Source organism: Lissotriton helveticus, chromosome 2_1, assembly GCF_964261635.1.
Source record: "Lissotriton helveticus chromosome 2_1, aLisHel1.1, whole genome shotgun sequence".
Classification (NCBI taxonomy): Eukaryota; Metazoa; Chordata; class Amphibia; order Caudata; family Salamandridae; genus Lissotriton; species Lissotriton helveticus.
In genome coordinates this window covers 788,858,444-788,880,808 of record NC_136059.1, presented here as the reverse complement: position 1 = coordinate 788,880,808, position 22,365 = coordinate 788,858,444, and the positions used below count along the sequence as shown (strand labels likewise).

General features: G+C 49.5%; 1 protein-coding gene across 3 annotated transcripts in view; it reads left to right on the top strand.

Moving 5' to 3' along the window:
- The window catches only part of MCC (MCC regulator of Wnt signaling pathway), a 1,512,525-nt gene that overhangs the window by 868,739 nt on the left and 621,421 nt on the right, over positions 1 to 22,365 (top strand). For all 3 annotated transcript variants that reach the window (XM_078675515.1, XM_078675517.1, XM_078675516.1), the window contains one exon: positions 9,812 to 9,954. In XM_078675515.1, coding sequence (XP_078531641.1) covers positions 9,812 to 9,954 — 143 coding nt within the window. The remainder of the gene's footprint in view (positions 1 to 9,811; positions 9,955 to 22,365) is intronic.

The following is a 22,365-nucleotide window of genomic DNA, read 5'->3' as shown; positions in this document are numbered from 1 at the left end:
CGGACTGCTGCGGCCTTTCACTGCCCGGCAGCACCGGGCTGACGTACTAGGCGGACCCGGGCGGAAGTGCGCCCTGGGCGGCTGAGGCGCACTGACTTCACCCGGCACCTGCGGACACCCGGTGAAGAGACTCGCGCCGGCGCTCCCTGCTGCCAACCTGCACCCCTTGGGAGAGCGTCGTCGGCTGCCATACCCCGGACGGGCGGAACGCCCACACAGGAGAGGACATCCCTGCTCCTCAGCGGCGCCATCACTGGGGAAAGAGAAGGGCTGACACCGCCGCCCCGTCTGAGAGGTGAGACGGCAGCGCGCCCACGGATCCGTGCTGAGGTCACTGGCTTCAGCCCACCTGGGGGGCTGGTGCTGAACATTGTCCCGTGGTCAGCGGACACTACCCTGGGCACTGCGGCTCAAAACGCGGCGAAATCCTGCCGCTATTTACAAGACGCCACCTGTCCTGGGGGCACGGAAGACACCACGAGGCACGGAAGGTACACGTGCTGTAGCGCGCTGAGGAGCAAAGTACACACGTGGGGAGCCGCACGGCACGGGCACGGGCACAGATCCTCTACGAATGCACCCCATCAGTCACAGTGAACTAGAAGCCTGTAACTAACGGTGCAAGGGACTTCAGACGGTGGGAATCCTGAAGGGCCGCACGTGGCGGTCTGCGTTGGACATTTTTAGGGGTCCGGGTCGCACGACAGAGAACGCGACGCCATGGCAGGCAAAGGCTTAAGGAATACGACGACGCAGGCAAAACTTGATAAATTTGCATATGGTCAACAAAGCCATTCTCAGGGAGGCGGGCGCCACTCCACTGGTACTCCTCCGGACACAGAAGGGGCGAAGAAAGTAACCCTGGAGGACATTATGAAAACGCTCACTGATGTACAGGCGACGGTGGGCACTATTTCTTCCGAAGTAAATTTGCTGAGGGCGGACTTTAGGAAGATGTCTGAAAGAGTGTCCCAAGTGGAAGTGGTCACAAAATCTCTCATTGAAGACACTTCGGACCTGCAGGTGGCGATGGAGCGAATGGAAAAGGTCGCGAAGCAACTACAGGACAAGCTGGATGACCAGGAAGGGCGCTCCCGTAGAAACAACGTACGCATCCTGGGCCTTCCGGAGTCGGAAGGGAAAGGCGCCATGGACTTGTATGTAGAAGACCTTATCAAAAACAAGCTACAACCAAAGGGCCTGTCCAACTTTTTCTCTGTTGAGAGGGCGCACCGGGTCCCTGGAGGTACGGCCAAACCGGGAGCAACGCCGCGGCCTGTCCTGGCCAGGCTGTTTAACTTCAGAGATAGGGACGCCATCTTGCAGGCAGCGAGGGTCGCACCGCCTGTAAAAGTCCAGAACTCGACCCTGGCCTTCTTTCCGGACTATACGGCGGATGTGGCTAGGCGCAGAAAATCATTCACTGAAGTAAAAAAGACGCTACGCGATAGGGGCGTACCCTACTCGATGCTTTTCCCCGCCAAATTGCGGGTTGTGGCCGAGGGCAAGACATGGTTCTTCGACACACCGGAGGTGGCACGAGAATGGCTGGATGGATGGAGGCAGGTGGGCCAACCCCAACGTCCACACAGGGACCGCCGGAACCAGCGTAACGAAGGAACGCCGGAACGCCGAACCAACAGCCCTACAACTGAAGAAGGAGCCGCGGGGCTGGATTCGGATCTGGAAAGAGACCCTCTCGGCTCGGGACAACCTGCTAGGGGCTGAATGACTGTGATACATTTGGATCGACAAATCTGCTGCCGTTGGGACCTTGTGGCTGTTGGAGCTGAGTAGGGCGGGCATGGGCCGATGCCTGTGGGGGACTCACCGACCCCACGAGCAAGTAAGATAGTTAGGGATGGGACTAAGCACTCTGCCAAGTTGGGGATGCGGGCGGGTCATCGTCCGTGGAGCAGGGGAGCAAGGAGGGGGTGGGGGGGGGGGAAATTGTACTGTTATTGTTATGGTTATCGTTATTGGTCGTCACTACTTCCATGAAGAAAACGGTCACACTGTGGGCCATCCACATCGGGCACACAGGCCCACGTCATTCCTTACAGATAGCGCCACATAGCCGCACGTTGGGGTCACGGGCCTTCAATACGGATGGCAAGGCGAGCACAAAATGCACCCACTGAGGGCGCTCCCGCTCTAACAATGGTGCCCCCACTGAAACTACTTACGTGGAACGTCCGGGGATTGGGTGATAAAATAAAAAGGGGTTTGGTAATGCACACCATCAAACGCCACGGCCCTGAGTTGGTTCTACTTCAAGAAACACACCTGACAGGGAATACATGCAAGGCTTTAAATAGACGTGGATACACCATGGCAGTTCACGCTCAATTTACTACGGGCTCCAGGGGCACTGGGATACTTATTAAGAAAAACTCGCCCTTTCTGGTCCGCAGCCATAAGGCAGACGACCAGGGACGCTTTGCGGCGATCTCTGGTCAATGGGAGGGGAGAACCTTTAATGTGGTGTCGGTATACATCCCCCCGGCGCTGCACTCTACTGCGCTGCCGGCACTGGGGCAGTTTCTTCTAGAACTTCCGGAGGGGGACATAATCATCGGGGGGGGGACTTCAATGCTATAACAGATCCCTTGCTAGACACTTTTCCGACACGGGACCGCCCGAGAGGGGCCTCTGCTCTTCCCAGCTTCCTAAACGCAATGGGCCTCACGGATGCATGGCGTCAACTCAATACACGCACTACTCCTCCTCACATAACAGCCTCTCACGTATTGATTTCTTCTTTCTTTTGGGGGTAGGTGTAGGCTCCATAGATAAGCTAGAGATTCTACCCAGGGGCATTTCAGATCACTCCCCGATATCACTACATCTTACCACCAAAGAGTCAAAGCGCGCCAGAATATACCCGATTTATCCCAACTATCTACAGGTCCCTGGGATCAGGAAGAAACTTAAGCTAGCCACGACACATTACTTTACCGAAAATGCAGGAACAGTCTGCTCACCCTCGGTACTCTGGGAGGCGTATAAAGCGGTTTTACGTGGAGCTGCCATAGCGGCCATCGCTGGGCATAAAAAGGACTCCAGAACAGAACTTACGAATTTAGAGCTGGCGCTTGGCGCGGCGAACAATGCTCACATGTCAGACCCCACCCCGGACACTACTCATACATTGCACCTCCGACAGCAGCAATACCAGGCTCACTTGACAACAATCACTAAGGGTCACTTAGCTCACACCGCACACCGAATATACGATGTGGGAGACAAGGCCGGAAGGATGTTGGCATGGCTAGACAAACGGGGCGGCAGTAATAGAGGGATACAAAGACTATACGACAGTGAGGGCCAACTACAGACACACCCGGAACAAATAGTACGTGCCTTGGCACGCCACTTTCAGGGGATATACACCCCGGAGCGGTCCGTCACGGAACGGGAGGCGATGGCCTCGATTAGTCACATTGATATCCCAGAGCTTTCCAACGAAACATAGCTAGAACTAGACGCAGACCTGACTGAGGACGAGATCCAGTTGGCAATACAGGCACTGCAGTCAGGCAAAGCGCTAGGACCCAACGGCATACCTGTGGAGTGGTATAAAGCGACGGCCTCAGTGCTGGCGAAACCCCTGTTAGATATGTACACTGAAAGCGTAGAGAAGGCGATGCTCCCGCTCGACCAGCGCACAGCCACGATCGTGGCCATTCCCAAACCAGCCAAGCCACCAACTGATTGTAGCTCTTACCGACCCATTTCCCTACTCAACATTGAAGCAAAGATACTAGCGAAACTCCTGGCCGGTCGCCTAACTCAACACCTACACACCTTGATACACCCAGACCAGTCGGGTTTCATGCCGCACCGTAGCACGGCGCTGAACCTACGGAGACTGCATGGGGTGATGGCACGGGCGCATCTTCTTACAGACCAGGCAGCGATAATTTCCCTGGATGCTAGGATGGCGTTCGACCTGGTTGAATGGGAATATTTATTCGCTGTACTGACCCGAATGGGCTTCGGCCCAAAATATCTTGCATGGGTACGGCTACTGTACACGTCGCCAGTCGCACAGGTGGTTGCGAATGGTCACATCTCACCGCCATTCCCACTGGGGCGGGGAACCAGACAAGGGTGCCCGCTATCGCCCCTTCTCTTTGCACTGGTGCTGGAACCTTTGGCAATTCTGCTCAGAGCGACGCCGCTGTTCCGGGGCATCTCCTGGGAGGGAGGATGGGAAGACAAAGTCTCCTTGTATGCAGACGACATGCTTATTTACATGATCAATCCTACCGAGGGAGTCCCTGCCCTATTGGCAATATGCGATGAACATGGCAAGGCGTCGGGCTACACCCTGAATTGGTCCAAATCCATCTTATACATACTCCGGGGCCCGGCCCCTTTGTTGCAAGACGACTGTCCCCTAAAGATAACGTCCACCTCTTTTAAGTACCTGGGAATCTTCGTTACTGCTGATGCTAAGGGATTTTATACAGAGAACTTGCTGCCGCCTCTAGTTCGCCTGCGTGCGGACGTTAAATTCTGGGCTACACTGCCGCTGACCCTCCTTGGAAGGGCAGCGCTGTATAAGATGATGGCTCTCCCAAGGTTTCTATATGTGCTTGAGAATTCCCCCTATATCGTGGACCCACGCTACTTTACGCAAATCGCTGCACTGGTATCGGGCTTGTTGTGGAGTAATGGCCCAGCGCGGATAGCACAGGATAAACTGGTTAAGAGCTGGTATGAGGGAGGGATTGCGTTGCCTAATCTTCAATTATATTATTGGGCGTCCCAGCTTAAAATAATTAACCACTGGATACACACTCCACGGGACGATCCCGCTTATAAGGCGGACTGGTCTCAGCTGGGCACGGCCGGCATGCTCGCGGTGTTATACAACTACTCGCAAGTTAAGACCCTACTAGGCCCGACATTTCACACAGCAACACTGTGGCACACAGCACAATCGCGTCTGGGCTGGAAGGGCAGACTTACCAGGTTAACACCGTTGTGGGACACTAAGGCGCTGGGAAACTTGAGGTCCTGTAAGGGATTCACACAGTGGGACAACATAGGGATCTCAGTGGTAGGGGACCTCTGGGAGGGGGGCACGGTGCTTCCGTTTTCCCAACTCCAACAACAATATGGATTAGGCCCCACGGAGACATTCAGGTATGTTCAGATCAGACACGCCCTCCTACGAGCGATTCCACCTGACACCACACTCCCAGAATCATCACCGCTGGAGGACAGGCTACTGACAGAATTTATGGAACAAAAGGCTACCTCCCTCACATATAAAAAACTAGTTAACAACTTCCCGGACCCCACACAGAAGCTCAAGGTGAAATGGGTTGGGGAGCTGGGCGAAATGGACGAGACGGAATGGAACGAGGCGCTTGCATCACCGCGGGAGGTAGGCATATCGTCCAGGTTCCGCTTAATACAACTCAAGATTCTACACCGCACATATTACACCAGACCGCTCCTCCATAGAATACAGCGGGCGCCACACCCATACTGCCTCAGGGGCTGCGGGGAGGAGGGTACTCTGCTCCACACACTGTGGGATTGCCCACGAATCCAGGAGGTGTGGAGGCAGGTTATGCGCACTGTCTCCCAGGCCATGGAAATATCAGTCCTGCCAGAACCCCGTCTGTGCCTGTTAAACATTTGGGAACCTACTGACCTGGACAGGTATGGGCGATTTTGGGTTACGTTGGCAGTCACGGTGGCCAAACGGGATATTGCGCAAAAATGGGGTGCCCCGGAACTGCCTACAGTAGCTGGGTGGATCAGGAATATGGACCTTTTAATGGTAAAAGAAAGGGCAGTATATCTAATGCGAGCTTGCCCCCGTAAGTGGAATAAGGTATGGTCACCGTGGAACAAATATAGGGGGGAACCATGTACACCATTGCCGGAGGGCCAGGACTCCGAGTCGGAGGAGGATGAAGACTAGATGGACTGAGTCCACACACTGAAAACTGGGGAGGGCTGAGAGGGTGCGGGGTGGCGAAGCTATCTTGGGACCAGTAATGCATGTGTGGAATGGCCGAATGCTGACCATATACGGACTTACCTATTGCCATGTGATGACCTTAGTTGCGTTAATTGTTTTTGTTATGCTTACACTTTGGCCTGTTGGGAGCGGGTAAACCAACCACGAGTAAGAACCGTAAGGACTACCATGAGAGACTGTTATGAAGGTATGACCTGAAACCTGTCTTTCACGGACTCTTAAGACTGCTCCATGGACAAATCAAGGTGGCAACCGTAAGTTGCTGGATCGCGACATGTTTTTGTTTTTCCTACTCTCTTGTTCGACAATGCCAATGATACATGAGCGAGATGCATGTCTGTTTATGTGGTTGTCTATTATGCCATCTTGACAATAAAGATCTGTTAAAAAGAAAAAAAAAGAAAAAAAAAAAAAAAAAGAATAGGTATTTTATTTATTTGCATGTGGAAAAATGGAGCAGTCAAAAATGCTCAGCAATGAAAATCAGAATGCCTTACCACTTTGTAAGGATGAAGTATTCTCTGTATGAGATTATAGCATCAAAGCTCAGTAATTGACTAGTACTTTTCCGCAAGTTAACGGGTTAAATCGCTGAGGTGACTGAAAGAGATGTAAGCTTTGGCTATGATACTTAACAACTGTGAGATTGTCCCTGGTTCCCTTGGCAGCTAGAGACTACTTCAAAATGGCATATATCGTACATGAAGCCCTTCACATTGGCCTCTCCACTTGTTTGGGAGCCATATTGCCTGTTATATAAGGAGTGAGAGAAACTAGAAGCAAGCCACGAATATTCTGCGATATCTGAAAAACAAATGCATCTAAAACACCCACTCGTGCCTTCTTCTGCCAATTCCCAAAACTCTAGAAACAATTACCTGAAGCTCTACAATTCAGTGCCTTTTGGTTCACTTTCTAACTTTAACACCTGTGGCAGATTTACAATAGATATTAACTCTTCTACCATACCTGATGTAACCAAGCTTTCTCGTGTGTTATATTGTAATGTTTGGTTTGTAATGCAATGTGCTGTAGCATTCATGTAGCTGGAATCGCGCTTCACAAATATTTTTCGCCTAGTTATGAGTGCTGTGGCCCAGCACCGCGTAATTTTGCCCCCCTGACATTAATATTACTGTGATTGTGTTTCCTTGAAGGAGGCGGAGTTAACGTGTAGTCTGAATGGAGTCCGGAGCTTCCACTGAGAAATGATTATTGCGTGGTGAATTTGAAATTCCAGGTCTAATTCACTCTGTAATTCCGTCTTCTTCCCTGTCCTTTTCTAATGTGTTTTCAGCTGTTTTGAAAAGGCCAAAGATTATGGGGAAACAAGACAGGTCAATGGTATTCCGCTCCGCGGACATTGTATTTCATTTGGATTGATGTGAATATTCACCAAAAACAAGAACAGTGTTTGCCCCGGATAGCTACACTGGAGTCAATACTTAGATGTAGAGAGCTAGCGCTCAACTTCTTGTGATTCCACTGCCCGGGGACTACTGTACATAAACAGAAACCATACAAGATCGGGAACACTCAATAAGAAATGTACAGAAAGTTCAATAATTCAAATATTCATCTTAACTGTATTGACAAATCATTGTTTCTTCTTTTCAGTCCATCATGAAGCGGGAGCCATAATACGAGATCTAAAATAGTTTTATTTATGTTCATCAAACATCACACTTCAGCCTAGCCAACGCGTTTTGTCCTTAGGAGGGCTTCATCAGGGCTGTAATTGAACATACTTATATACTTTTAAAAATTATAACATGACTAGTGGATAGTCAGTTTGACAGACATTTAGGAACACACAACAAAACCAAAAATCTTATGACACCCTACATCTTCAGACAAAATATAGTTACAAGAGACATACTTAAGAACAAATATTGCCATATTACACTCCAAACCAGAAGTTCATAATCCACACCCACAGTGATTACATGACCTTGATGTTGTGCGCCATCATGCTTTGAACAATATTCTATTAAATACGCCATTTTGGGATGAGCTGAAAAGCCTTCGAAAACAGATGTTGCATGCTTTAATTGTAACGCAAGAATACAAACATGTGTCAATCTACTCACTTTGAAAAGTCTTGTGTTATTTTTCTGGATTTAGGATGGAACACAATAAATAAGGCAATCGTGGAAAATCACTCCTTAAGTGGGTTCTGAAGATAACATTTTAAAAATGGTCCATTACTATTATATCCTTCTCACATTAATTAAACTATCTCCAAATGATCTACACTATAAATACACTCTGCAATAATATTTCATTTGACTCACTTCTACTCAATCAAACCCCTCATAAACTCCAATTTTAATTATGATTGTATACATTCATATTCCATACATCCATGTACCAACTGCCACTCCCTAAATGTACCAACACTACCACACATGCATTCATTACTTACATCCTGCTCACATATCCCAACCTCCTATCTATACCAAAGCACATACCAATGATCCTGTGTGTCTGCTTAAAATTGAGAATCATTGGTGTGTGCATGGTATTGTATGTTTATTGACAATGGTTGTATTAGGGTCATCTAAAGAGAACCTACCTCTGTGAGATAAGTCAGAGGGAACAGCGCAGTTTACCAGGATGGAAATGTGTGATCTACTGAGCAGTCCGCTCAGCTTCTTTGTATGAAATATCAACACTCTTGAACACATTTTAGGATGAACATTGGTTGTGCATTTTGTCTCAGAGACTGCAGTTGTGTTAGTGAATATTTCAAACAGAATCAGTTGGGGTAGAACTGCTCTAGTAAATAATGCTGTTGTAGAGTCTTTGGTTTGTGTCTGCTCTTGTATTTGACAGCCGCTTGATTGCTGGCATGGGACACATGGTTGATCATGAGATGTCAGGCTCTCCGCAGTAGGCCTTGTATCTCATTTGTCAGATCCCGTTGAGTTGCAATGCTGTAGATCTCTGCAGCACCGACTGCGGGAGGCTGGGTCGGTGCGGGTGAGTGGCCTGCAGCAGATGGTTGGTTTCTTGATTCCAGTCGGCTACCAAGCTGGAGCTTGACAAGCGCGTGCCAGGCTGCTGCCCCTGTAGTTACCATGCCGCTGGCTCTTGGCGCCTCGTCAGCGTGGGCCGAGATTGGATTGAATCTCTGCTGGAGGGAATGTTAGGGTTGCATGGAGAGTGTACTATTCGACAGGAGCAGCCGGTCTTTGGCTTTTTCATTTAAACAAGATGGCTTTTTTTAGCATCATTATTTTAACGAGTTAAAAAAATTAACTTTTCAAAACCAATGAGAGTCTGCACTAGTGGGAGACAAGCTGAAGGAAGACTTTCTCTAAGTGGACCAGGGACAGAAAAATGAAGGGGAGAGGGGTCAGGGAAGAGCAGCATCAGTGTTATTTGTCATTTTTCTTTGACCACCTGGCAAGAGGCATTCTTTGTCCTGTGTTTTCAGTGGGCTACTGGACAGGATGCGCTCTTATAGTCGTGTATGCATTGTTCCGTGCCATCGGATGTGTGTTTCGTGCCAAACAAGCAGCAGGTGACTGACCAGGATGTGCTCCTTTTGCTGTGCACTGAATGAAGTGCACAGCCTGACAGGATGTACTCTTGCTGATGTGCAGACAGAGGTCATCTGGTTGGAGGCGCTGTTTTGCAAAAGTGCATACAACGAGGCAGCATTCTGTAGTCTTACAAAGCAAGGCGGTTCTCATGCAGTGTTGTCCTTAGTCAGCGTTCCCTCTGTGGGTGGGGCGGGGTGTACTGCATTGTTGGGTGTGCACCTCCTATCTGTGGTGTGACTGTAGTTGTGTTCTGTTTCAGTGTGAACAATCTCACCTAATGCGAGAGCATGAAGAAGTACAAGAGCGGACAACTCTGCGCTACGAGGAGCGGATCACCGAACTCCACAGCATCATCGCTGAGCTGAACAAGAAGATCGATCGGTTGCAGGGCACGACAATAAGGTACCCTTGTCTCCTTCACTCAGACATCTTCATTTGTAGAGGGGAGGGAATAATATATGAGGAAATTGATTAACTCTGCTAATCTGACCAAGATGAGAACTTTAGTTGCTCTGACATCATCCTTATTCACGTCACCAAGCTGAGATCTCGCTGCTGCTTGGAAAGACTGGAACTAAGAAGGGATATCTTTATGCGGCAAGACAAAGGTATTCATGCATGCCTACCCAAAATAGATTCTAATCCTTATTGTGTAGTTTAAAACAAACAGTTTTATTATGTGAAATTATGACCCCATAAATACATACATTATCATAAAAAAAGAGTTAAAATAGTTTTACGATCAATTGTGTCATCAAAATATAAAAGAAATATAAAAATGACATCTTAAATCTGTCTGTTTTGAGTAACCAACAAAAGGGCAGTAACTTCTGGTTGAGCCTCTGGTAAATTGCTTGATTCCTTGCAATAGTTTTTTTTTTGTTCTGAGAAATGGAGAGGGCTGGAGCGTCAGGGAGTAGCCACACAATTAGAATACTCCCACTTGAACCGTACCTCTAAACACACCAAGCATGCAAAGCTAGCAAATCTTACCCTACTTACGAGGGCTCCCTTTGCTCTTTAACCTTACTTCCGTCCAACTATGCATCAATTCTTTCATCCGTCTGTCTGTTCTTCCATTCATCTGTCAGTCCCTTCACCTTTCAATCCATCTACCCTTATATGGATTCATCTCTCTATCACTTCACATTTCCATGCATTAATCCATTCTCCCATTCACCCAGCCATCCATAAATGTTTTCATCCTATCATATTTCCTTTCTTTACCATCAGTACATTCTATTTTCGTACATCTATTCACACATTAGCCTATCAGCCCTTTCACTCTTTTTATCCATTCTTTTGACCACCGTCCATAGATCCTTTCACCCTTTCACTCTATCTTTTCATCCTTCCAATAATCAATTACTTCGCCCCTTTCTTTCAGCCTACTTTTCACCTTTTCTTTCTAATCCCCTTTCATGGTTTCTTCCTTTTGTTCACCCTTCCCTTCTCCTGTTCTTTCTTTCCTCTTTCTATCAACCCATCTTTTGTCTCATCCTTCTTTATTGTTTCTCACCATTCTCTATCATACACACATTTTGCATTTCTCCCTCAATCTGCATATTCCCCTATTTTTTCCTACCACAATTCCTATTTCTTCGTTTTCTTTGTTGTGCATGTCAACTCACTCCCCACACACCTCTGCAATAGTATTCCATAGCTATTATTTGTTAGCAGTTTGCTTGCAGACAGAACTGGGCCACAAATTCTGGTTTTGTTGGGACCCAGTTCACCAGCCCATTGGCAGACCCTCCCTTAAAGTGAGAGAGGAGCAGGGGACTGCTCCACTGTTGGAGCCTGTGCCGTGGTCTACTCCCTAATGTGACTGCACATTTGCCTTGTTTCAATGCGGTTCTCTTTTTGCTCGTTTCCACTACTTTTTTGTTGCGTTCTTCTTTCCTCATCTGTGTTAATTGTTAATCGTATGCTCTGTTAATTTAGCTTCAAAGAAGAGTCAGTTTATTGCAAGCTGGTTCTTACTGGTTATCCGAGGAGGGTCGGCCTCCACTTGGTCCAGGGCTGTTCAAGGTGCCTAACTACATGTTGAGTTTGTTGCCAGTATGACATATGAAGGACAGGTTGACTGTTCCAAGAGATGAAGTCCTTTACCGAAGGCCTTTGGTGTTGGGGAAAATGGGCAAATAGTAAACCAGAAAAGACTATGAATATCGACAAGAGAGATTTCCTCATATTCCTGGATCTTCTTCCAACTACTGGCTAGAGTCTACGTTGTGTCTATAACACAAGATTTCCTCAGGTGCTAAATGACTTGCTGATTTAAAAATCGATTTTATCCACAGTGAGGGAGTTCAGCAGCGAGGGTAGAAATTAGAATTGAAACACCTTTAATTTGTTGGCAAGAACTGGAAGACTGTTTTCCTAAGGAAACATATGTATTTTCGTGGAATAAAAAAATTAAATAAGTGTATAAGGGCTGTAAATTAAAAAAGAAATAAAGTTCCCCGTACTGTGGTCTCTATTGCCAGTGTTTGCAGGTGCCTTTACCACTCTCGGTCACTGTTGAGTTAAACACGCCTCAGCCACATTTCTTAAATATGTTGATTTGTCTAAGGACGAGTTCCTTCCCGTGGGTGAAGGGGAGAGGATTTAATACTGTGTTTACCAGTTTTTCAGGGTTTGCATACAAAAGTTACTTTGAAAACAATTTGAGGTAAAAACTATTTTGTTGGAAAAGATGGTTCTAGAGCTCTAGTCATATGTGGGGGAAAAACAGACTCTGTGGAGGTGAGGATACTGCTGGACCAAGTTTTCGCATTAATTTGTCCAATATAGCGGGGAGTATAGTGTAACTGCGGTCCCAGGCATTGCATAGGTTATTGGGGAGATAGTGACAAGCTTACTCTACTGCTTACATGCTATTGTGAATGGCCTGGTGTTTATTTTTCTTTACATCACTTATTTTCCCATGTCCTCGCTTTGCCAGTGTATTGTACTATATCTACACAGGGCTATAGCTAAATCATGCTCTGTGTACCACATCCTCGTAATAGGTAGTGACCAATCATGTGGCACCCTGTTTTGCATATTATGCTTTCCCCTACAAGGCCCACTTTCCCCTAGGAGGCGCTGCACATTCACTCTTAAACTTCAATAAACTCTGACTTAGAGAAAAACCATTGTTTGAAAAAAAAAAAAGAAAGGCACCTGTGTATGGCTGGCTGGCCGCCTCTCCTCTGTTCTCTTCTCTTGTCGCTCCTGGCAACAGGAAGCACCCAGGCTCCCAGACTCCCTAGCCAATCACAATGCTGCTCTCACCAGCATGACAGCAGCGTTGTAATTGGTCTGAGTGCCCTAGTTCGTTGTTCAGACAGGGACTGGGAGACTGTGCATGTTCACCACCCAGGCTGTATTGTACAGCCTGGGTAGAGAACATGCTAAGTGCGCATGACTGTTTGGGCGGCCTAAGACGGCCGGCCAAACCGTCATGCGCACTTAGAGAGTGCTCACCACTCCTCCTCCCTGCTCTGGCCGGCCCAGTCCCACCCTGCATGAAACAAACGAACTGAGTCACTGCAGTACGGAAAATTGAAATGATAACATTGCGTTATCATTATATTTTCCCTTTTTGAACTGCTGGGGAGCAGTAGGGTAATGCTCCTCTGACTTAGCGGAGGATCCGCCGCTGCCATACACGTAAGACACTACAAAGATTCCCCTAAATCAAACTAAGGATTTCCATCACTCTAATTTACATAATCCAATTATAAGATATGCATTAGGTGTACACTCTGCTAATCCCTCACAACTACCAAGAATCATCAAATTCAATTGATGCCTTGCCAGTTCTGTATGAAAGAGTGCCAAGTGAGAATGTGCTACAATGCCATGAAAATGTGTAATTAATGTTGAAACGAACATGACCTTCTTTGTTTTTGTAATACATCTCATCTCTTTTAAATGTGGTTTTACATTATTTATTTATCTCCATTTCAAGAGTCTTTTTAAAAAAAAAATATTATTTTGAGCCTTCCGGACAGTGCAGCTGTCTGGTTGAAAGAGAAATATTGTCAGCTTACCAAGAATTTGCAGTGGGATTAAAGTCCGTCCTTTGCTTATCATTAGTTGGCTTTGTTGTTACTCTCATTTGCTTGCTTGTTATTTGATGGCTGGCCTGCTCCATCTTTTGTTTGTACCTCTCCTGGACCATAGCCTCTTAAATTGTGTCCTTACACTGCTCACTTTTAGACAACTATATTTTTCTTTTTTTTAAGCACTCCATGAGAGTGCATGTGTTTTCCTGTTGTCTTCTTTGTGTGCCTCTGCCCCCGTATTGCTCTCTCTCGTCCAAACATTTCTTTCCCCTATACTCCATGTTGCTATGTTGTCCATGCCCTTCTCTCCCCTGTGCTGTGTTGCTTTCTCACACCTCTAAGTTTCTCTCCCCCATGCTCCTTGTTACAGTCTCCCTCGTCTACTCCCCCATTTTTCTGTCTCCCTCTTGTTCGTCTCCTCCCACTCCCTATGTTATTTCCCTCATGACTCAACACACTCCTGTTGCTTTCTCCCAGTCTGCTTAAAAAACTGCACCTCCCGCTCCTCATCAGCCAGCTTAACTTGAATCCAGTGGCAAAGTGAGCAAGGGACCCACGTCTGGGCATACTCTGCCAATTTAGGGTGAACAAAGCAAACACAATGAGATGATGGGAGGAGATGCTGAAACTTTTCAGACACTCGCCCCCATTCAGAGATCTAAGTTGAATCCATCATCATTCTTTAGCTCACTTCGCCACCCCAGTTCAGGCACAGCCTTATGCAAATCAGTCTTGACCGTGTTCCTCATGGGAACAGTCCAGCCCGAACTGCCAAGCCAGGTCTTCCCTGGACCAGAAACAAGCTTCCTGGGACCGGTTTCAGGGTAACACCCCTCATCAGCCATGCTAGCTTGAATCCAGTCCCAGAATGCTTGTTTCCGGTCCAAGGAAGACACTTTATTGTACCCATCTGGTCAATTTAGATGGAATAACACCTCAATGTCACGCAGGTGTGCCTCATTACAACTCTGACACGTTGAAAGGCTCCTACTCATTGTGACAATCCCAGCCCACTTCTCTGCTTTCCTGAGTCATGAAAGTAGCCACATGACCTTTCAACTGAAGGCATTTATTTCCCCGTAAACCTGTTTTTAGGTTTCGCCTCGCCGAAAGCTGCGCAGCAGACTTTCGCGCAAGGTGAAAACTTTTGTTTACTAGTATGGACAAAAGTCCCGCCTCTCTGTTCCATTGGCTAACTCCATAAATGGAGGCTAGCCATTGGAAGAGAGAGGCGTCCGTCTTTCAGCGAGGCGATTGGTGGGCATTCCCAGAGATTTTTTCTCATCCTGCCCCTTTGACAACGTCATTGCGGTCGTGGGCAGTTCCTATTGTTTTTTTGGGGGGGGAAGGTTTGTTTCGGTCATTGCAGGCCGACCGCCGCCGGAAGAAGTCCAGGTGAGTGCTGCCTTCTGCTTTGCCTTTCTTGACGTTTGCCGTTCCCGCCCCCCCTCCCTCTGTCTGTGCTTTTCCCGCCCCCCCTCCCGCTGTCCGTGCCTTTCCCACCCCCCCTCCTGCTGTCCGTGCCTTTCCCACCCCCTCCCGCTGTCTGTGCCTTTCCCGCCCCCTCCCGCTGTCCGTGCCTTTCCCGCCCCCCCTCCCGCTGTCCCTGCCTTTCCCGCCCCCCCTCCCGCTGTCCCTGCCTTTCCCGCCCCCCCTCCCGCTGTCCCTGCCTTTCCCGCCCCCCTCCCGCTGTCCGTGCCTTTCCCGCCCCCCTCCCGCTGTCCGTGCCTTTCCTGCCCTCCCTCCCGCTGTCCGTGCCTTTCCTTGTTAATATTTCAGTCAAGACTCAAACACAAATCAGATCTATTGGCCTTGTCAGTGCTTGTTGAACCAGTTCCAATGTATTTGATAATCTTAACACCAGTGGATGTCCTACACTTTACCAGGAGGTGCACATTTTGTGGTGTAAATAAACAGTATGGGAAGGTGAGTCGGCCATTACCCTTCCCCGGTCAAGCCCACATTCCTCCACAACTCCAGTTGTACTTCATTCACAACACATCTCAGCGTGGTTCAAGTGTGAATGTTTCCAAGTGGGCATGAATACCACCTGCTCACAGGGAAACCTTTGCTGCCGAAGGTGGCAATTCAGTTTCTCGGCCCTTAGCCCATCAGGTGGTTGACAAGCTGGATTCCTCTGTATCAACCCCTGCACAAGTACACAAGGAATTCATTCGCCCATAAATACAGCTGTAAACAACGTAGACACGTGGAAAAAAGACTTTGGTGCCAGTTGGTTTTGACAGGGACATTTTAAATCAATCAAATAACTAAGCATGTAATAAAACACACACTTCTTCTGCGAATGAACTGCCAGGAGATTGACAAGATGCATTAAATCCTTCTCAAAACAGTGAAGTCACAAAACACACAGAGCAGCCACGGACTTCTCACGTGAGGCTCTGAGGCTGAACCGGTCGCTTAGGTTCCCTGGCAGGTCATCACCGTACGGTTTCCTTTCACAACCATTCCTGGTAAACATTTATGAAAGGATAATTCGCCTGTCCATCAAAAGGCCCCCTTAGGTTCCCGGGCGGAATGTAAGACGCGCAGCTCGCCCGCACGCGAGGGAGCCTGCTGAGGTGAACATCAGAGAGGGAAAAAAAGTAGTTGAACGTCAGCACCACCCTGGAGGCACGAGGCGCTGCATCTTCACGGCGCCCGACCAGGGGGCACACATGCCTGAGCGGTGACCTTTCGCAGCAGCACCACAGATCATCCCTGTTGACGGAGAAGGCAAGTAAGGACAACAAGGGACACCCGACTCACAAAGAACCAGGGTACCTAAGCTTGCACTTGTAAACCGCTAATTCCAATTAAAGTTTAGTCCAGAGGTTGTCATTCTGTTAAACACACAGCACGTCAGTCACGTTAGACGGTATCGCAGGGACTTACTCTTCTGCTCTTTCTTTAACGTGCCTTTTAAATGTTTTGTATTATGGTTTTAATTAACTACACAATATATTTTCGTACTACTGGTACAGCATGTGTTGCACGTCAATCTTAAACACATTTTTTTTTGTTAATGGAATGTCTTCCTTTTTCGTACTCGCTCTTGCATGCACCTATTTCTTGTGGCCGGAGGGACTCTTCCCGGTGGTTGCTATCGCAGGCCCGTTACCCTTTCTCCTTATGTGCTCTGCACTTTGTAATGTTGTATAGGAAGCTGCATGTGCAAGCTCTTGATATTGGAGTGCTCAATACTTGTGTCTTCAATGTCGAATTGCTTACTGTATCGCGTATGTGTCACCATTTAGCCACAAACATAAATGTTTCAGGTTTGTATATTTGCATCAATAAATGTACAGATATTTCCACCATCCTTTTTATACATCATATACGCTTTGTGCGAAAGTCCGTCCCTGCGCCAAGGCAGAAGCATCCGTGTTTCCTTTCAACTAATGGCTGCGTAGTCCTTTCGCTAAATGTCATTCACCCACCTTAATTTGTGTAGTTATTGGTACTGTGATAACTATATGTTTCTTCTTCAGGGATGCAGAAGACGCTGTATATGGGCGCGATGGCTACGACTGTGACTGCAGAGTGCTAGGGAGTGCAGAGTGACTGCAGAGTGCTAGGGAGTGCAGAGTGACTACAGAGTGCTAGGGAGTGCAGAGTGACTGCAGAGTGCTAGGGAGTGCAAAGTGACTAGGGAGTGCAGAGTGACTAGGGAGTGCAGAGTGACTAGGGAGTGCAGAGTGACTAGGGAGTGCAGAGTGACTGGGGAGTGCAGAGTGACTAGGGAGTGCAGAGTGACTAGGGAGTGCAGAGTGACTGGGGAGTGCAGAGTGACTGGGGAGTGCAGAGTGACTGGGGAGTGCAGAGTGACTGGGGAGTGCAGAGTGACTGGGGAGTGCAGAGTGACTGGGGAGTGCAGAGTGACTGGGGAGTGCAGAGTGACTGGGGAGTGCAGAGTGACTGGGGAGTGCAGAGTGACTGGGGAGTGCAGAGTGACTGGGGAGTGCAGAGTGACTGGGGAGTGCAGAGTGACTGGGGAGTGCAGAGTGACTAGGGAGTGCAGAGTGACTAGGGAGTGCAGAGTGACTAGGGAGTGCCGAGTGACTAGGGAGTGCCGAGTGACTAGGGAGTGCCGAGTGACTAGGGAGTGCCGAGTGACTAGGGAGTGCCGAGTGACTAGGGAGTGCCGAGTGACTAGGGAGTGCCGAGTGACTAGGGAGTGCCGAGTGACTAGGGAGTGCCGAGTGACTGCAGAGTGCTAGGGAGTGCAGAGTGACTAGGGAGTGCAGAGTGACTAGGGAGTGCAGAGTGACTAGGGAGTGCAGAGTGACTAGGGAGTGCAGTGTGACTGGGGAGTGCAGAGTGACTGGGGAGTGCAGAGTGACTAGGGAGTGCAGAGTGACTAGGGAGTGCAGAGTGACTAGGGAGTGCAGAGTGACTAGGGAGTGCAGAGTGACTAGGGAGTGCAGAGTGACTAGGGAGTGCAGAGTGACTAGGGAGTGCAGAGTGACTAGGGAGTGCTAGGGAGCGCAGAGTGACTGCAGAGTGCTAGGGAGCGCAGAGTGACTGCAGAGTGCTAGGGAGCGCAGAGTGACTGCAGAGTGCTAGGGAGCGCAGAGTGACTGCAGAGTGCTAGGGAGCGCAGAGTGACTAGGGAGTGCCGAGTGACTGCAGAGTGCTAGGGAGTGCAGAGTGACTAGGGAGTGCAGAGTGACTAGGGAGTGCAGAGTGACTAGGGAGTGCAGAGTGACTAGGGAGTGCAGAGTGACTAGGGAGTGCAGAGTGACTAGGGAGTGCAGAGTGACTAGGGAGTGCCGAGTGACTAGGGAGTGCCGAGTGACTAGGGAGTGCAGAGTGACTAGGGAGTGCCGAGTGACTGCAGAGTGACTAGGGAGTGCAGAGTGACTAGGGAGTGCAGAGTGACTAGGGAGTGCAGAGTGACTAGGGAGTGCAGAGTGACTAGGGAGTGCAGAGTGACTAGGGAGTGCAGAGTGACTAGGGAGTGCAGAGTGACTAGGGAGTGCAGAGTGACTAGGGAGTGCAGAGTGACTAGGGAGTGCAGAGTGACTAGGGAGTGCAGAGTGACTAGGGAGTGCAGAGTGACTGCAGAGTACTAGGGAGTGCAGAGTGACTGCAGAGTACTAGGGAGTGCAGAGTGACTGCAGAGTACTAGGGAGTGCAGAGTGACTGCAGAGTACTAGGGAGTGCAGAGTGACTGCAGAGTACTAGGGAGTGCAGAGTGACTGCAGAGTACTAGGGAGTGCAGAGTGACTGCAGAGTACTAGGGAGTGCAGAGTGACTGCAGAGTGCTAGGGAGTGCCGAGTGACTAGGGAGTGCCGAGTGACTAGGGAGTGCCGAGTGACTAGGGAGTGCCGAGTGACTAGGGAGTGCCGAGTGACTGCAGAGTGCTAGGGAGTGCAGAGTGACTAGGGAGTGCAGAGTGACTAGGGAGTGCAGAGTGACTAGGGAGTGCAGAGTGACTAGGGAGTGCAGTGTGACTGGGGAGTGCAGAGTGACTGGGGAGTGCAGAGTGACTAGGGAGTGCAGAGTGACTAGGGAGTGCAGAGTGACTAGGGAGTGCAGAGTGACTAGGGAGTGCAGAGTGACTAGGGAGTGCAGAGTGACTAGGGAGTGCAGAGTGACTAGGGAGTGCAGAGTGACTAGGGAGTGCAGAGTGACTAGGGAGTGCAGAGTGACTAGGGAGTGCAGAGTGACTAGGGAGTGCAGAGTGACTAGGGAGTGCAGAGTGACTGCAGAGTGACTAGGGAGTGCAGAGTGACTGCAGAGTACTAGGGAGTGCAGAGTGACTGCAGAGTACTAGGGAGTGCAGAGTGACTGCAGAGTACTAGGGAGTGCAGAGTGACTGCAGAGTACTAGGGAGTGCAGAGTGACTGCAGAGTGACTAGGGAGTGCAGAGTGACTAGGGAGTGCAGAGTGACTAGGGAGTGCAGAGTGACTGCAGAGTACTAGGGAGTGCAGAGTGACTAGGGAGTGCAGAGTGACTGCAGAGTACTAGGGAGTGCAGAGTGACTAGGGAGTGCAGAGTGACTAGGGAGTGCTAGGGAGTACAGAGTGACGGGGGAGTGCTAGGGAGTACAGAGTGACGGGGGAGTGCAGAGTGACTGGGGGTGCAGAGTGACTGGGGGGTGCAGAGTGACTGGGGAGTGCAGAGTGACTGGGGAGTGCAGAGTGACTGGGGAGTGCAGAGTGACTGGGGAGTGCAGAGTGACTGGGGAGTGCAGAGTGACTGGGGAGTGCAGAGTGACTGGGGAGTGCAGAGTGACTGGGGAGTGCAGAGTGACTGGGGAGTGCAGAGTGACTGGGGAGTGCAGAGTGACTAGGGAGTGCAGTGTGACTAGGGAGTGCAGAGTGACTGGGGAGTGCAGAGTGACTGGGGAGTGCAGAGTGACTGGGGAGTGCAGAGTGACTAGGGAGTGCAGAGTGACTAGGGAGTGCAGAGTGACTAGGGAGTGCAGAGTGACTAGGGAGTGCAGAGTGACTAGGGAGTGCAGAGTGACTAGGGAGTGCAGAGTGACTAGGGAGTGCAGAGTGACTAGGGAGTGCAGAGTGACTAGGGAGTGCAGAGTGACTAGGGAGTGCAGAGTGACTAGGGAGTGCTAGGGAGCGCAGAGTGACTGCAGAGTGCTAGGGAGCGCAGAGTGACTGCAGAGTGCTAGGGAGCGCAGAGTGACTGCAGAGTGCTAGGGAGCGCAGAGTGACTGCAGAGTGCTAGGGAGCGCAGAGTGACTGCAGAGTGCTAGGGAGTGCAGAGTGACTAGGGAGTGCAGAGTGACTGCAGAGTGCTAGGGAGTGCAGAGTGACTAGGGAGTGCAGAGTGACTAGGGAGTGCAGAGTGACTAGGGAGTGCAGAGTGACTGGGGAGTGCAGAGTGACTGGGGAGTGCAGAGTGACTGGGGAGTGCAGAGTGACTGGGGAGTGCAGAGTGACTGGGGAGTGCAGAGTGACTGGGGAGTGCAGAGTGACTGGGGAGTGCAGAGTGACTAGGGAGTGCAGAGTAACTAGGGAGTGCTAGGGAGTACATAGTGACTGGGGAGTGCAGAGTGACTAGGGAGTGCAGAGTAACTGGGGAGTGCAGAGTGACTAGGGAGTACAGAGTGACTGGGGAGTGCAGAGTGACTGGGGAGTGCAGAGTGACTGGGGAGTGCAGAGTGACTGGGGAGTGCAGAGTGACTGGGGAGTGCAGAGTGACTGGGGAGTGCAGAGTGACTGGGGAGTGCAGAGTGACTGGGGAGTGCAGAGTGACTGGGGAGTGCAGAGTGACTGGGGAGTGCAGAGTGACTAGGGAGTGCAGAGTGACTAGGGAGTGCAGAGTGACTAGGGAGTGCAGAGTAACTAGGGAGTGCTAGGGAGTACAGAGTGACTGGGGAGTGCAGAGTAACTAGGGAGTGCTAGGGAGTACAGAGTGACTGGGGAGTGCAGAGTGACTAGGGAGTGCAGAGTGAGTGCAGAGTGACTGGGGAGTGCAGAGTGACTGGGGAGTGCAGAGTGACTGGGGAGTGCAGAGTGACTGGGGAGTGCAGAGTGACTGGGGAGTGCAGAGTGACTGGGGAGTGCAGAGTGACTGGGGAGTGCAGAGTGACTGGGGAGTGCAGAGTGACTGGGGAGTGCAGAGTGACTGGGGAGTGCAGAGTGACTAGGGAGTGCAGAGTGACTAGGGAGTGCAGAGTGACTAGGGAGTGCTAGGGAGTGCAGAGTGACTAGGGAGTGCAGAGTGACTAGGGAGTGCTAGGGAGTGCAGAGTGACTAGGGAGTGCTAGGGAGTGCAGAGTGACTAGGGAGTGCAGAGTGACTGGGGAGTGCAGAGTGCAAGAGAGTGCAAGGGAGTGCAGAGTGCGAGGGAGTGCAGAGGGACTAGGGAGTGCAGAGTGACTAGGGAGTGATAGGGAGTGCAGAGTGCTAAGGAGTGCAGAGTGACTAGGGAGTGGTAGGGAGTGCGGAGTGGTAGGGAGTGCAGAGTGGTAGGGAGTGCAGAGTGGTAGGGAGTGCAGAGCGACTAGGGAGTGCTATGGAGTGCTAGGGAGTGCTAGGGACTGCAGAGTGACTGCAGAGATTAAGCTAATGACAATGTAAATGACTGCCATTTATTTATCTGTTTTCAAAACCAACACATAAATACAAATTTTGTCATTTACAATGCCAATAGCTCTAACTTTTCCAAAGGCGAAACCATTGCATTGTAACTGCTTGTTAATGTATGTAGTGCCATTGGTTTTGCATTTAGTAACACTTTGCAGGGTCGGACTGGCTCGCAGGACAGTCTGGCAGTGTCTGAAAGGCTGGTGTGACAGATCAATGTGTGGGATGATTAGTTTCTGTTTGTGGGTCTGTTGTATGGTCTGATGGGCCCGTTTTTTACTGTTGATTTCCCTGATGTTATTACAAACATTGCCTGCAATAAGGACAAATGCATGCAATCGCCCATACCTTGCAAAATACCTATTATCTTGTCTTTAAAAGTTTAAAATTGCCCTGATTTGCAAACGTGGGCCAGTGCTTCAGCTTTCTGATGCACTAAAGGGGGCCACTTCTGATTTGGTATCTGGGTCCATTTTCTATCCCACTGTTAACGCAGGGTTTCTGGTCTCTAGTTACCTTACCAGATCCCTAATCAAGTCGACTGAATCGTTGGTACCTGTCATTGAGTAAAAGACAATCTACTACTAGGTTAGTCAATTAAGAACTTAAACCACTCTAAAGAACCACTTACCACTGGAAAAGGTTAAAAAGTTTTAATTCAAAGTCAAAAGTATCTGGAGATACAAACATCTCAGAATAAGA